Source organism: Balaenoptera ricei, chromosome X (genome assembly GCF_028023285.1).
Source record: "Balaenoptera ricei isolate mBalRic1 chromosome X, mBalRic1.hap2, whole genome shotgun sequence".
Classification (NCBI taxonomy): Eukaryota; Metazoa; Chordata; class Mammalia; order Artiodactyla; family Balaenopteridae; genus Balaenoptera; species Balaenoptera ricei.
This window is the reverse complement of record NC_082660.1, coordinates 33,509,645-33,525,597: the sequence shown is the minus strand read 5'-3', so window position 1 is coordinate 33,525,597 and position 15,953 is coordinate 33,509,645. Positions and strand designations below refer to the sequence as shown.

The following is a 15,953-nucleotide window of genomic DNA, read 5'->3' as shown; positions in this document are numbered from 1 at the left end:
GACCTTCAACCCCACTTATGGAGACAATTAATAAAGGATATCAATAAAGAGATATTATACAAAAGAACTACATTTATAGCCTATTTGTTATATAGGAATTATATATAATGCCTATATATAGGGATATATATACATATATCCCTATATATAGGAATTAAGTCCAGAATTATAAATTCTGGACTTAAAAAGTACAATACCTGAAATAAAAAAGCACTAGAAGGACTCAACTGCAGGTTTGAGGTGGCAAAAGGACCAGTACACTTGAAGATAGGTCAAGTAAAATGATTAATTCTAAAGAATGTAAAGAGAAAAGAATGAAGAAAAATTAACATAGCCTCAGAGAACTGTGGGAAACCTTCAAACAGACAAACATAAGCCTAATCAGAATCCTGAAAAGAGAAAAAGAGGCAGACAGAAAATGTGAAGAAATAAATGATGAAAACTTCCCAAATTTGATGAAAAATATTAATTTACACATCTAAGAAGTACAAAACATTCTATGCAAGATAAACCCAAGGTGATCCATAGGTAGACAATAAGAGTCAAGTCACTGAAAGGCCAAGACACAGTAAGAAGCAGAACAAAATTGACTCAACACCTATGTTGCTCCTCAGTAAGATTAACAATAGAATTCCCATTTAAACCCTAAAGAACAGAATGCAATGGGATGATGTATACAGTATGCTGAAAGAAGACTATCAATAAGGAATAATATATACAGCAAAACTATCCTTCAAAAATTAGGGAAAAATTAAGATATTACCAAACAAACAAAAAAATGAAAGAATTAATTGCTAACAGACCCACCCTACAAGAAATACTAGCAGAATTTCCTCAGGCTAAAGTAAAAGAACACTAGAAGTTAACTCTAAACCACATGATGAAATAAAAAGCATAGGTAAAGGTAACTACATAGGTAAATACATAAAACAAATAGGCTATAAATGTACTTTATTTGCAATCCTTTTTGTTCTCCTTTCTGATTTAAAATAAAACAGTGTGAGACAATAAATGTAAAACTGTTTTATGGGCTTATAGCTTATAAAGATGTAATGGGTATAACAATAATAGCACTAACAAGAGGCTAGGAAAAGGAGATACACTGAAGCAAAGTTTCTGAATTATATTGAAATTAAATTGGTATCAAGCTGAGCTAGATTATTTTAAATTAGGGTGCTAATTATAATCTTCAGGATAACTACTGAGAAAAAAACTAAGAAAACATACAGTAAACGAAACAAAAATTTTAAAAGGCACACTAAAAGTAAATATTTAAAACAAAATCAAGCAGTAATAAAGAAACAGATGAACAAAGATACAGGACTTATAGAAAACAAGTATCAAAATGGCAGACATAAACCCTACTGTATCAGAGATTACATTAATTATAAAGGGATTAACACTCTAATCAAAAGGCAGAGATTGACAAAATGGAAAAAATAGCTTAGAAAAAGTCAAACATTGGTTCAAAGACACAGACTGGGAACAAAAGAATTAAAAAACAAACAAACAAACAAAAAATACAATGCAAACAGTTAAAAAAAAAAAGAGAACTGGAGTGGCTATATTAATAACAGACAAAACAGAACTTAAAGCAAACATTGTTCTAGCACAGCATGACAGCATGAAAGCTCCACGGACTACTTACCAGGGAAATGAGTTAAAATATAAAAATCAACTATATAAACTCTCTGGAAATGATTTTGAGGGCATATAGCAAAAAAAACCCCAAAAAACAAAAAAACCCACACCTCTTCATTAATATTTACTAAATTCAGTAAGAAAAGATGTAGCCTGTGGCATTTGAACCAAGACCACTCTCTTCCTCCTCCTTCCTCACCCAATTAAGACATAAACTCTACTCTAGACTAGTACAGCTAAGAATATAGGGCTCATTCCTCCCCTAGCTCCCAGATAAAGAACTATCTTTCTGAGAGATGTGTGACATCAACATTTCTCATCCTGCCCCAAGTACATGTTGCTGAGGCTAAGTTCTGGGCAAATGCAGCTGAGAGGAGCCAAGGGGCTCCCTTCTTCTGCCCAGCACCAAATCATGGACCACAGGCTCTACATGGATGTGAAATCGCCATTGCCCTACCTTATAAAGTGGTGGATCTATGCTGGGAGAAGCAAGCCAGGAAGACCTGAAGCTACTGTCCCCCATCCCACCTAGCACTCAGCTCCTAATGTGGGACTGATTCTCCAAGAAAAGTGTACCACTGTCCCCACTTCCACCAAGAGAGCCGTGGCTCAGAGATTTTGCCAAGAGGGAGAAGCTGACCTTAAAGCATATAGTTCTTAGTCTCTTCACAAAGGAACTGATTCCATTTTCAAAAACGTGAAGATCAAGGGTGCTCTTAAAAATAGTACAGTTGGAGCTTCCCTGGTGGCAAAGTGGTTAAGAAACCACCTGCCAATGCAGGCGACACGGGTTCGAGCCCTGGTCCGGGAAGATCCCACATGCCGCGGAGCAACTAAGCCCGTGCGCCACAACTACTGAGCCTGCGCTCTAGAACCCATGCTCCACAACAAGAGAAGACACCACAATGAGAAGCCCACGCACCGCAATGAAGAGTAGCCTCTGCTCATCACAACTAGAGAAAGCTTGCGTGCAGCCGTGCAGCAATGAAGACCCAACACAGCCAAAAAAAAAAAAAAAAAAAAAAAGTGAAGTTGTAGTGAAAGGCAAGTGGGAGAATCCCTGCTAGTTTGTTGGAGAAACCTGGGGCAAGAGACCACTGGGAGGAGCCCTCCTGGGGACAGAATAAATCTCAAACACTGACCTAACAAATTATTATTTCAAAGGAGCTGGATTTGATTGAATTGGCCTGAGGAGCAATTTATGCCTTCCATAGAATTGGAATTAGGGGAATTTAATAGCTAGGTGTGGACAGAGACACAGATAGTCAAAGAAAGCCCTGCCAAAACCACTGTTAACCCAGAGTGACTGTGAGCATACCCAAGGCTGTATCTCCTAGAAGCAACATTAGAAGGTTCACACTATGTATGTGGGGTTTTTTTGGGAGGGGGATGGGGAGTAGACATCACTAAAATAAGCCAGCTACTCAGTAAACAAACAACCAAACAACATTAACAATCCTGTGGGAAGTGGGACCAGAACTCAATATATTTTCAAAAACGTCCAGTTTCCAACATAACAATTATGAAACAAGCAAAGAAACAATAAAAGAGGCATGCAAGAAAAACTGCCTGTTAGAGTGATCAGCTACCATATTTAACAGAACACTAATTCAAAATAGCCATTGTAAATGTCTTCAAAAACGAAGGAAACTATGACTAAAGAAGTAAAGGAAGGCATGATGACAATGTAACATCAAATAGAGAATATCAAAACAGAATGAAATTAATAAAGAACCAAATGGAAATTGTGGATTTGGAAACAACAATACAGATATAAAAAAATCACTGGAGGGGCTCAAGAGATTTGAATTGGCAGGAAAAAAAGAATTAACAAACTTCAAGATTGACAGAGATTATGCAGTCTGAAAACAGAGAGAAAAAGAAAAATAAACAGTCACATATATATGGTACACACTTAAACGGACCAACACATGTTTAATGAAATTAACAGAAAGAGAGGAGAAAGAGAAAGGAAAAGAAAAAACATTTGAAAAATGAGATGGGTGAACATAGCTGTGTCACACTCTCCACTTTCAAACAATACAAAGCTAGAGTAATTAAAACAGTATGGTATTTGCATAAAGACAGACACATAGATCAATGGAAAAGAATAGACAGCCCAGAAATAAATCCACACTTATATGGTCAATTATTTACAACAAAGGAGCCAAGAATATACAATGCGGTACTGACAGTCTCTTCAGTAAGTGGTTGTGGGAAAACTGGTCAGCCACATGCAAAAGAATGAAACTAGATCACTATTTTACACCATACACAAAAATTAACTCAAAATAGATTAAAGACTTGAACATAAGACCTAAAACCATAAAACTCCTAGAAGAAAACACAGGCTTATGTAAATTCCTTGATATAGGTCTTAGTGATATTTTGAATCTGACACCAAAAGGAAAAGCAACAAAAGCAAAAATAAACAAATGGGACTACATCAAACTAAAATAAAGCTTCTGCACAGTAAAGGAAATCATCAACAAAATATAAAGGCAACCTAATGAATTGGAGAAAATATTTGCAAATCAAATATCTGATAAGGGGCTAATATCCAAAATATAAAAAACCCATGTATCTAAATCGCAAAAATCCAAACAAGCTGATTAAAAAATGGGCAGAAGATCTGAATACACATTTTTCTAAAGAAGGCATACAGATGGCCAACTGGCACATGAAAAAGTCCTGAACATCATTAATCATGAGGGAAATGCAAACCAAAACCACAATGAGATATATCTTATACCTGTTAAAATGGCTATTATCAAAAAGACAAGAAATAGTAAGTGTTGGTGAGGTTGTGGAGAAAAAGGAACCTTTCTGCACTGTTGGTGGGAACATAAATGGGTGCAGCCACTATGGAAAATAGTTTGGAGGGTCCTCAAACAATTAAAACTAGAACTAGCATATGATCCAGCAATTCCACTTCTAGGTATTTATCTAAAGAAAACAAAAACACTAACTCTAAAAGATACATGCACCTCCATGTTCACTACAGCATTATTTACAATTGTTAAGATATGGAAACAACTTAAGTGTCCACTGACAGATGAATGGATAAAGAAATTGTGGTGTATATATACAATGAAATATTACTCAGCCATAACAAACAACGAAATATTGCCATTTGCAAAACCATGATGGATCTCAAGGTCATTAAGTAAAATAAATCAGACAGAAGAAGACAATACAATATAATCTCTCTCATATGTAGAATCTTGAAAAAAACAGGCTCATAGATATGGAGAACAGACTGGTGGATGCCAGAGTTGGGGGATGGGGTGGGTGGGATAAATGAGTGAAGGGGGTCAAAAGGTAAAAAGAAGAAAAATAAAGGGAAAAAGTTAAACATTTATTTTACTTTTCTTATATGAACTGTACCACTGGATAACCAAAGAGATGAGAAGATGTTCTCTTTGTAAAAATATTCCAACTAATACATTTCATAAATGATAGAAGTGGAATATCACCATTTTGTAACCACCCATGAATAATGGAGGTACCCACTGAGTATCAATGGCTACTAACATTCCAAAAAGAGACAAGATATTATATGCTTCCTAAAGAAAGAATATGTCATTTCCTTTAATCTTGCCAAAGCAACTGAACCTGAGTCTAATCATTCCTCTGTATCCAGCTGTGAATTTACAAAATATACAACTGAAAAAAGAACATGTGAACCTATACCATAAACATGAAATCAGCAAAATCCAGACATGGGAAACTGCAGCTCAATCAGCTCATGTTCTTCAACTGATGATTGTAAGGAAAAGAAAGAAATGGAGGAGGAACCTGTAAATCATTTAAAAGGCACATGATTTTTTTTTAATCAGCAAGAGTAAACTCCAGTGCCCAGAAATTCACACTTGTGTGTGTCACTTCCTTGATTACCATGAAAGCCGAGATAGCAGTTTATTCAAGAAAGAAAGAGGAGATTTGGGGATGGTTGACAAAGTCCTATTTCTTGACTCAAATACAAGAGTGTTTACCTTATAATAGTTTATTAAATGATACATTTGTTCTTCTGTGAACGAGAGGAAGGAAAGAAGGGAGGGAGGAAAGGAGGGAAGGAAGGAAGGAAGGAAAGAAGGAAGGAAGGAAAGAAGGAAGGAAGGAAGGAAGGAAGAAAGGAAGGAAGGAAGAAGTGAGGTGGGTGAGAACAAAGCTGGATTGGGCTATGGAAATCATTCCAGAAGGTAACATGAATCTATAAGAACAATTAAAGAAAAACAAAAATGATAAATAAGAAGACTAATATAATGAAGGCTATAAATATGTACTTTCTGTTATGAATTGAACTGTGCCCCCCCCTCCGCAAACTTCATATGTTGAAGCCTTAACCCTAGCACCTCACAATGTGACTATAGTTGAAGATAGGGCCTTTAAAGGTGATTAAGTTAAAATGAGTCCATTAGGGTGGGCCCTAATTCATCCTGATTGGTGTTCTTATAAGAGGAAACGTGGACATACAAGGAGACACCAGGCATGCACACATAGAGAGAAAAGACCACGTGAAGACACAGAAAGAAGGTGGCCATCTGTGAGCCAAAGAGAGAGGCCTCAGAAGAAACCTAATCTACCAGCACCTTGATCTTGGACTTCTAGCCTCCAGAACTGTGAGCAATAAATTTCTGTTGTTCAAGCCACCCAGTCTTACGGTATTTTGTGCTGGCAGCCCTAGCAAATTGATATACTGTCCTTTTTTCTCTCCGTTTTCTTAAAATCATAACAAATATACAAAATAAATAAAAAGAAATATTCATAAATATTATGTAATATTACTGATTATTGTAACATTATTGATATAATACATATGACCAAAAGAAACACAAAATAGGGGGAAGGGAATAGAGCTATGTAAGAGTAACACTTTGTGAATCTCAGTGGAATCAAGTTACTATTTACATGAGGTATCTAAAACAGTCAAACTCATAAAGTAGAGAATAGAGTGGTGGTTGCTAGGGGCTGGGAAGAGGATGAAATGGGAGTTGTTGTATAAAGTTTCAGTTATGCAAGATGAATAAGTACTATAGATGTGCTATGCAACATAGCGCCTATAAATAACAACATGGTATTGTGCACTAAAACATTTGTTAAGAGGGCAATTCTCACGTTAAAAATTCTTACCACAAAAAAGGAAAAAAAAAAAAAAAAGAGAAAAGGAACACAAGGAAACTTTTGGAAGTGATGGATATGTTTATTGCCTTAATTGTCGTGATAGTATCATGGTACATGCATATGTCCAAGCTCATCAAATTGTATACTTTAAATGTATAGTTTTTTTGCATATCAACTATACCTCAAAATAAGATGTTTTTTTAAAAAAAGATAAACAATAGAAAATATCAAGGAAACTAGAAGAAGGGTCTTTCAAAAGATCAATAAAATTAACAAATCTTTACCTAGATTGATCAAGAATAAAGGAGAGAAAAATCAAAGTAAGGGATGGAAGAAGGGCCATCACTACTGCCTTTGCAGGGGGAAAAAAAAGGATTATAAGGGAATACTGTGAAAACTTCCATGCCAACAACTTAGATAATTTAGAGGAAATGTATAAATTCCTACAATGGCACAAACTACCAAACTGATTCAAGAAGAAATGGAAAATCTGAGTATGCCATAACAAGAGATGAAATTAGTAATAAAATAAACTTTCCAAAAAGCAAAGCTCAGACCCAGATGGCTTCAATTGTGAATTCTACCAAACATTAAAAGAATTAATACCAATCCTTCACAAACTCTCCCCAAAAATAGAATGGAAAGGACCATTTCCCAAATCTTTCTCTGAGGGTAGTACTGATGATACAAAAAGCAGATAAAGACATCACAAGAAAATTACACTAGTAAATCCTTTGGTTATAAATGCAAAATTTTCAACAAAATACTAGTAAACCAAATCTTACAACACGTAAAAAAGAATTATACAGCATGAAATAGTTGCATCCTGCTAAAGAGGAATTTGAGAACTACTGATCTGGTACACAGAGGTGTGGGAGCTAATCCTGTTTCTGTTAAATCTAGACTGGATAGGGGATTAAGAATTGCAAACTACCATGTATAAAATAAATAAGCTACAAGGATATATTGTACATCAAAGAGAATAGAACCAATATTTTATAATAACTATAAATGGAGCATTACCTTTAAAAATTGTGAATCACTGTACTGTATACCAGAATATATAATATTGTATATCAACCACAGCTCAATAAAAAATTTTTTTTTAAAATCTAGACTGGGTCACCTTATTTGTTAAAAAGAATATTAAATTTTGACAAAGTAGAATCAAATCTGATCACTGTGATGCATATAAATTTTTGGAAAATATATGAAATTTAAAATTTTACTTTAAAGTACACTTAATATGAGATTATTAATAATAAGCAAATCCTGATCATTTTTGTAAGTATAATATGAAAAACTAGGTCATTTATTGTTATATTGCTTATAACATTAAAATAATCTCTATATGAATTATTTGGCTTTAAATTTCCTTTCTTATTCATTCTCTTTTATTATATTTTATCTTTAAAAGTAATATATGTTTACAGTAAAATATTGATTTTACAAATTTTGTGATTGGCCTTAAATTTTTGAGTTCATATGCCCATTGCCTAAGTTTGAGGGCCACATTCAAATAAGAGAGGAAGGAGTCAAAAGTCCCCAATTAACAATCTTGTCCTCTATCAAACCATGCACTCCTCACAAGAAGTAACAATTTTAATTCAATCTGAGATAAACCATAAAATAACAATAAAATATTATAATTTTTTGAGAAACATACAATTATAATATTCTACCAATTCCAGGAACTTTGAGATTTACTTTCAGTTCAACCACTAGAATAAGTCTAAACATGTTCGATCCTGATTTCCTCTGAAAAACTGCAGTCATTTGGTTCATTTAAGGGCATATTTTAATACTGGATTAATGCCACATATTCTTGTATTTTTTATTCCTTACATTCTGATATAACACTTTAATAAAATTAGGGTAAAAAAAATTCTCCCTCACTGAACATGGGAACCATAAATTCACCAGTAACTGTTTTAAAAAAAGAATTTTTGTTTTGTCAACAATAAATGATATTGTTAATAAGAAATTACCAAAAGCCTAGACATATAGTGATTTAAAAACTGGAAATTATCAACTACTAAAATAATAAGCATACATACAACTTCTAGTCTCGACACAAGTATTGCTGTAAGGATTTGATTTTTAAAGCTGGTGGAAACAGAGTTCATAATTTAAGCAATACGTAAGGTAAATTTATATGTAAATTTATAGAAAGATATTTTTCTACTTGAGACCTTAAATAATACTTAAGCAATTTATTCTCTTTTAATTTCAAATATATGCTGTTGTTATTGTTCTTGCTAAATCTCAAGATGCACAAAAGCACGTTTAATGTGCAGTTTTAATTAATCATGATGCTTTAGGTAGAAATAAATTTTCCGCTTGAATCAACATTTCACTTTTGTAAATTAACAGATAGGATAAAATTAGAAGTTAAAAAGTCTATTAATTATAAATTTTGAAAAATGAAAGAATTGTAAATCTCAATAAACAGAAAGCTTATAGACAAAATTCATAAATTTAATATGATCAGCCTTAGCTTTGTAGAGATCAAATAGCATTTCAAGGAAAACTGATTTACCTTCATTATTTGTTCTATTTTATCTGCTGATGCTTATAAATTTATAGCAATGTAAATATATAAAATTTCTGCTCAAAACAGTTCATGTTGAAGAAAATTACATACTTCTCTTAAGATTCAATATGGCTAATTGCAATGAATTTATGTCAAAACAATAACTTACCTGAAATCCCCAGCAGGGTGGAAGGGATTTTTAACATTCACAGTGACTTCTTTCCATTTATAACACGGAGATTTGCATTTTATAGTTGCCTAAGGTAAAAAAAAATAAATAAAACATACAATATGATAATAACAAAAAATAATATCCTCAATTATAAAAAACAAACTTAAATTACCTAAAAAACTGTCCATTTAAATACCATAGTGATATTAATTTATATAAACATTATACTGTTAAAATCTGGGTGGGAAAAAATAAAAATAGATTATACCTCATCACTGATCCATAGTACTATGCTAACAAATGAATGATCTGTCACAATAGTGTCTCCCAAATTGATTTCCTTAAAATTCATTTTGTTAATGACTGAGTATGATTTTACATTTGCAAATTAATCAATCTTATATATACCTAATACATATGACATAAGGAAGGGGCAGGTGTGTATGTGTGTGTGTGCATGTGCACACTGGTGTGTGAGTGCAAGAACATCTGTGTTGGAATGTGTGTGACTGTGGCACGCCTGCGTTTATAATGTGGTGGCTACACTGACATATTTTAACTATAATAAAAGCACAAATATATAAAACTAAAACTCAAATTACCCAAAAGACTTCCATGAAAGAAAAGATTCTAGGAATTCCACATTTTTAGACTAATCATATTCTTACCTTATTTCTCCATTATTATCCAAACTATTTCCTGGTGTCTAAGACCATGAGTAGCCAGATGGAGAAGTAAACAGAGATCACACAAGCTCCAAGTGTCAGCTTTTCTGCCCCAGAGCCATGATAATGACACGCTAACACCATCCGTGTCTCTTAGACACATGTGGCAAAGCGATGTTTTGTTTCAGAGAACTTGTGTGAGAGGGTTGGGAAGTGTAAGAGTTCATTATTCAGGAGGAAATCAGAAGATCACAATATACATCTCAGTGACAATCAAATGCCTGCTCCCTGTCCTGGGTGTCCTTACTGAATAAGCCATTCTGTCCAGGTGAGCATCTTAATGCTCTCCTCACACAAGTGGCCTTTACTAGAGTCATTCTCTTTTCTTCCCACTCAAGCCACTGCACACCTACGATTCTTTGTAATCCATATGGAAATCTGGCAACATAAATTTACTTCTTTACCATACATCCACGGTAGAAAATAATATTTAGACAAACTAATGGCTACACAAAGTCAATCAAAGCAATATCACAACCATTTTACAGAGGTTTAAAAATCCTTCTCCCCCACCCTTTGAGATATTAACACTTAGAACTCTGCCTGGAACATCGTCAACTCTCACTAAATGCCAGTCTTAGTAATCCTTCTAATGGATTTGCTCCATAGGACATTCAAGATAAATTGATGAATGTTCCTATCAGAAAAGAGAAACATTTTCTATACTGTGTAAACCACCAAACCTTAATTCAAACAAAAACAGACATAGGCCCGGGGACTGCTTTAACTTAAATCACAAGTCTCCATGGCAGAAGGGCATGTAAATTGCTATGTGTATAGTGAATGACTCCTTGATAAAAAGCACAGATATAATCCTAAAAAGCTGAACTTAAAATAGCACTCAATACAAGTCCTTTCAAAATGCTGATGGTCAACAGGCACATGAAAACAAGCTCCACCTTGCTAATCATCAGGGAAATGCAAATCAAAACCACAATGAGATACCACCTCACACCTGTCAGAATGGCCATCATCAAAAAGAACACAAATAACAAATGTTGGTGAGGATGTAAAGAAAGGGGAACCCTTGTACACTGTTGGTGGGAATGTAAGTTGGTGCAGCCACTGTGGAAAACAGTATGGAGGTTTCTCAAAAAACTAAAAATAGAACTACCATGTGATGCAGCAATTCCACTCCTGGGTACATATCTGAAGAAAATGAAGACACTAATTTGAAAAGATACATGCACCCCAATGTTTATAGCAGCATTATTTACAATTAATTGCCAAGATACGGAAGCAACCTAAGTGTCCAGCATATATATATATATATATATATATATATATATATATATATATATATATATATATATATATATACACACACACAATGGAATACTACTCAGCCATAAAAAAGAATGAAATTTTGCCATCTGCAGCAACATGGATGGACTTGGAGGGCATTATGTTAAGTGAAATAAGTCAGACAGAGAAATACTGTATGATATCACTTATAGGTGGAATCTAAAAAATATAACAAACTAGCGAAGATAACACAAAAAGAAACAGACTCACAGATACAGAGAACAAACTAATGGTTACTAGAGGTGGGGGGGGAGTGGAAGGTACAAACTATTGGGTGTAAGATAGGCTCAAGGATGTATTGTGCAACACGGCAAATATAGCCAATATTTTGTAATAACTATAAATGGAAAGTAACCTTTAAAAATTGTATAAAACATTTAAAAAACAAAATTAAAAAAATACAAGTCCTTTCAACTTCTATTATAAAATTGAGACTTATTTCCAAAGAAAGAGTATCAAAGTAAAAATATCAGAGATACAGAAGCCAAAAACTGTGCAAATGTAAGTAAGTACACATCTGTGTCTGTATACACACATGATCTCAAAGAACAAGAGCTGCCAGGAGATGAAACTTAGAAGAACAGCTGTGCTTGGGACACTCCATGGCCTGAGAAAAGCAGAAACATATAAAATAGGTAACATTTACTTACGATGGCTTTAAAATTGAGGACTTCACCCTTGAGAGCAAAAGTCATCGTAGTACCTCCTGTTCCATTCTTAGGTTTTGAAATTAATAGCAGTGAAGCTTCAGCAGGATGGAGGAAGCGACTGGTAAATTTCAGAGTGACAGTAATTCGGTTTCTATTTAACAAAAGATAAAAACGAAAATATTGTAGTGAAAAAAGACAGCAAGCATCTATTCAGTGCATGTGCCTAGTAACCACACCCTGCAAAATACTCACTTCTACAATAAAATTAAAGATTGTTGCAGATCTTAGAAAGCCTACAATCTAGTTACTGCTGTCAGTCAAAACATCTTGATCCAGTATGTAAAACCTAAAGTTAACTTCCAAATGTATGTACAATCTACTCAATACTGGATTTTCTAAGGGCTAGCCACAGGAAATCATATATGTATTTTTGTGTGAATTTCATACGACATTCTGTGCTACTGTTTAGGCACATTCTTAGTTATATCAATGACTTTTGATTACATGGAGGAAAAAATGAGAAAGACAAAGAATTCAAAAAATACTTAAAACTGTGGTTGAAAATAAAATTCGAACCTCAAATCAAAATAACGGTATATAAGTAGCATGACTTTTATTTGAAAGATAGACTTAATTAAAAGAAAGAATAAAGAAAACATGTCCATCTCATTTAATCTTCAACTTTCTAGTCTAAACCATAGTAAAATGGTTAAAGAATCGATGGATTCGGAAATTTTACTTCCCAGTTTCTAGGGGAATGAGTCAACCATGGCACCCCGGCAGCCCTGCATAACAACACAGGCCACACACATGCAAGGCTTAACTGCAGTGGATGTAAGTCTTGGCAGAAAGCTCTGTGATCTCCCATAACATAAGAGCACGGAGCTTCAGGAAGCACTGCTACAAGAACATTTTTCACTTGCCTCCCTATCTTCCCTGAGAGGCTGTCACCAGACAGTTTCTCACTGCCTCCTAGATTCTGATGAGGTCTGAGGCTTGCTGCCTATCCTCCTACAGGGTAGAGTTACAGGCTAGAAACTGCTTAGTTGCAGCATGAAATTGACTGTCAGCAACAGGTGTCCTACCATGCATGTTGCAGTCATCTGGTCCCTGTTGTTTTGGTGTCGCTCTGCATAAGGGACATGGAGATCTGGCCCCTTTGATAACTCTTGCTTTCACTGTTTATATAAGTAATGAGGTCTCTGAATAAAAAATGGGCTCAATGTTTCTTTAATGGCTGAGTCTTTCTGCCTTGCCTTGCTGCCACAGCTGTGGGTGGTAAACCGTGGGGACCTTTTACCTTTGCTTTTTCGCTGGCTTTTAGCACAGTTAGCATTATACATCATATCACGGTTATTCTTTGTACAAACTATCACCTATTACCTTCCCTTAGGATAGACACAGTTGGGAATGGAGATGGGAATAGATTCTCTCGGCATTATACTTTGGCTTAACTTCCCCAGAACCTTTGAGGAATCTCTGTTAAATGGGTGAGTTTAGGGAGCAGCATAGAGTAAAATGAATGGAGGACTTTCAAAATCAATTGAAATATTCTCAAAATTGTTTCTTAGGGAAAATTACCACTCACAACCAGCAGGAATGGGGATGATTTTATTCAGATATAATATCACTAACCTCCTCAACCTCTGCAAAAGGACACTTTCTTGGCTATTACGAAAAGCTCATGGGCTTAAATTTAATTGAAAACAAAGAATATTTGACCTTGAGATCTTTTTTTGGGTGTATAGGCTCAAACTCTGTGTTAGGATACCTGTGAGTGATTTAGGATTTTTCTAGATATTCTAAAATTCATTACTAGATAAAGCCATTCATTCAATTAATATTTATAATTTATAATGTTCCAGATGTTGTTTTAGGTTTTGGAGATATAGTAATTAGAAAAAAAATACACTATTCCTGATCTCCTGGATCTTTCATTTTATAGGATATGGCAGACGTTAATTATGTCATCATAAAATAAATGTGAAAATTACAAATTATGTATGTGCTATGAAGTGATAGAAGGGCACATAATGGAGAGTGTGATACAGTCTGAAGGATCAGAGGAAGTGATATGTTAGGTAAGATATGGAGGACGAGAATGAGTTAGGTAGAATTTGTAGGGGATGAAAGAAGGCATCCAAGGCCTCTAAAATGAGGAATTATGATGTGTTCGAAGAAATTACCAAAGGCCAGTGGTGCTGAAGCTTAGAGAGCAAGGGTGTTAGTGATGCAAGATGTAGCTAAAAGCCAGCCATGAAAGGCCACATGGGCCATGTTGAGATATTCAGTCTATATCCTAATGGTGATGAAAAGCTATCGGAATATTTTAAGCAGAAGAGTAACATGACCAAATTTACATCAAAAAAAATTATTGCCATTCTAATATAAAGAATGGATTGCAGAGAAGCCTTTTAAGAATCTATTGTAGTAGCCCAGTTTAAAGATGACAGTACATCAAATTAGCATAGAAGACGTAGATAAGGGGAAAGATGTCAAATTTAAGATATATTGGGTAAAATCAATAGGATGAGGTAATGGATGGGCTCTCCATGGAAGGTGATGAAAAATGGAGTTCAAGAATGACCATAAGCTAAATAACATGCACTTAGTAAATAAATTTATGAAACTATACTTAAGTTTTATGGAACATTTTAAAATAGAGCATCCTTTTTATGAAGCCAACAGCTGGTTTTAAGACCATCAAGATTTGAGCTTCTCCTGAGTATAGATATTCCTTTTATAAATTTTGTAGTCATATTTAAGCACGGAAATGACCAGGATTCTTTCCTGAGCGTGTTAGAAATTTCAGAATCAAGTGGGTTGTCCTTTTCAGGTAAGTGTCTTATGTCTCCAGATGCGTATCATAATTATGGACTTTATCTTAATTTTCTTATCTTTTATTTTCCTTTTGTTCCAACTGCCTCCCCCTCATTTAAAAAAAAGTCTCCTTGATATTACACGTACCTCATAAACTACTTCAACATGGCTTTTGGAAGGGATGGAAAATAAATATATTACACATCAATGTCAGTGCCCAGATGGCTCAATAAGAATAATGAGGAAAAAAAGAAACAGAATGGTTTTCTAAAAGTATACTTTCATTTTTATGACAGTCACTCTATGATTAGAGCTAAATTTAGTCATCAAGTTAGATGCAGAAATGTTTGTTTATATGCTGGTATAGCTGTTTAATCTTTTCTATATAAATGATATCTCAGGGAATTTAAATCCACAACTGGCAGAAAGAGCCATTATTAATCATGATTCAGACAGAATCTAAGACAGGATATGGTGCACATATATAATTATATAATATCTGATAATGATAAACCTACAGATTTTTTAAAGAAAATATTTTCTGAACCCTATGTGTAAAAACCAAAGTCTTTTAAATTATTTAGTCTAAAAAGATATTTTTATATCACTGAGACCAAGATAAACAAACATACCGACTGATCTCAAAGAAAATAAAAATAATACAGGTCATAGATGAGAATGTAAAAGTCAGAATATAAAAATCAGAGATGCTTATTAAGATATTATAACTCCAGTTTAAGAACAGGATGCTATGAAATAGAGATACTCAATGCAAAAGAAAGTATTCTTACAAATATATATAGGAGATCACCTATCTATCTATCTATCTCTCTCTCTCCTAAAGGAAACAGTTGGAAAAGAAGGCTTGTTGATAAAGAGAGAAAAAAGCAATGAGCTGAAAAATATGAGTCATAAGATAGGATATACAGAGGATCCAATTAACAGGTAGTATCCAACAACTAAAGGTTGGAAAATGAGAACAA

The 15,953-nt window shown here is 34.2% G+C and overlaps 1 protein-coding gene across 1 annotated transcript in view; it reads right to left on the bottom strand.

The window, feature by feature from the left end:
- CFAP47 (cilia and flagella associated protein 47) overlaps positions 1-15,953 on the bottom strand; it is a 487,004-nt gene that overhangs the window by 238,878 nt on the left and 232,173 nt on the right. The window contains 2 exon segments of the mRNA XM_059910362.1: positions 9,468-9,556; positions 12,151-12,301. Coding sequence (XP_059766345.1) covers positions 9,468-9,556; positions 12,151-12,301 — 240 coding nt within the window.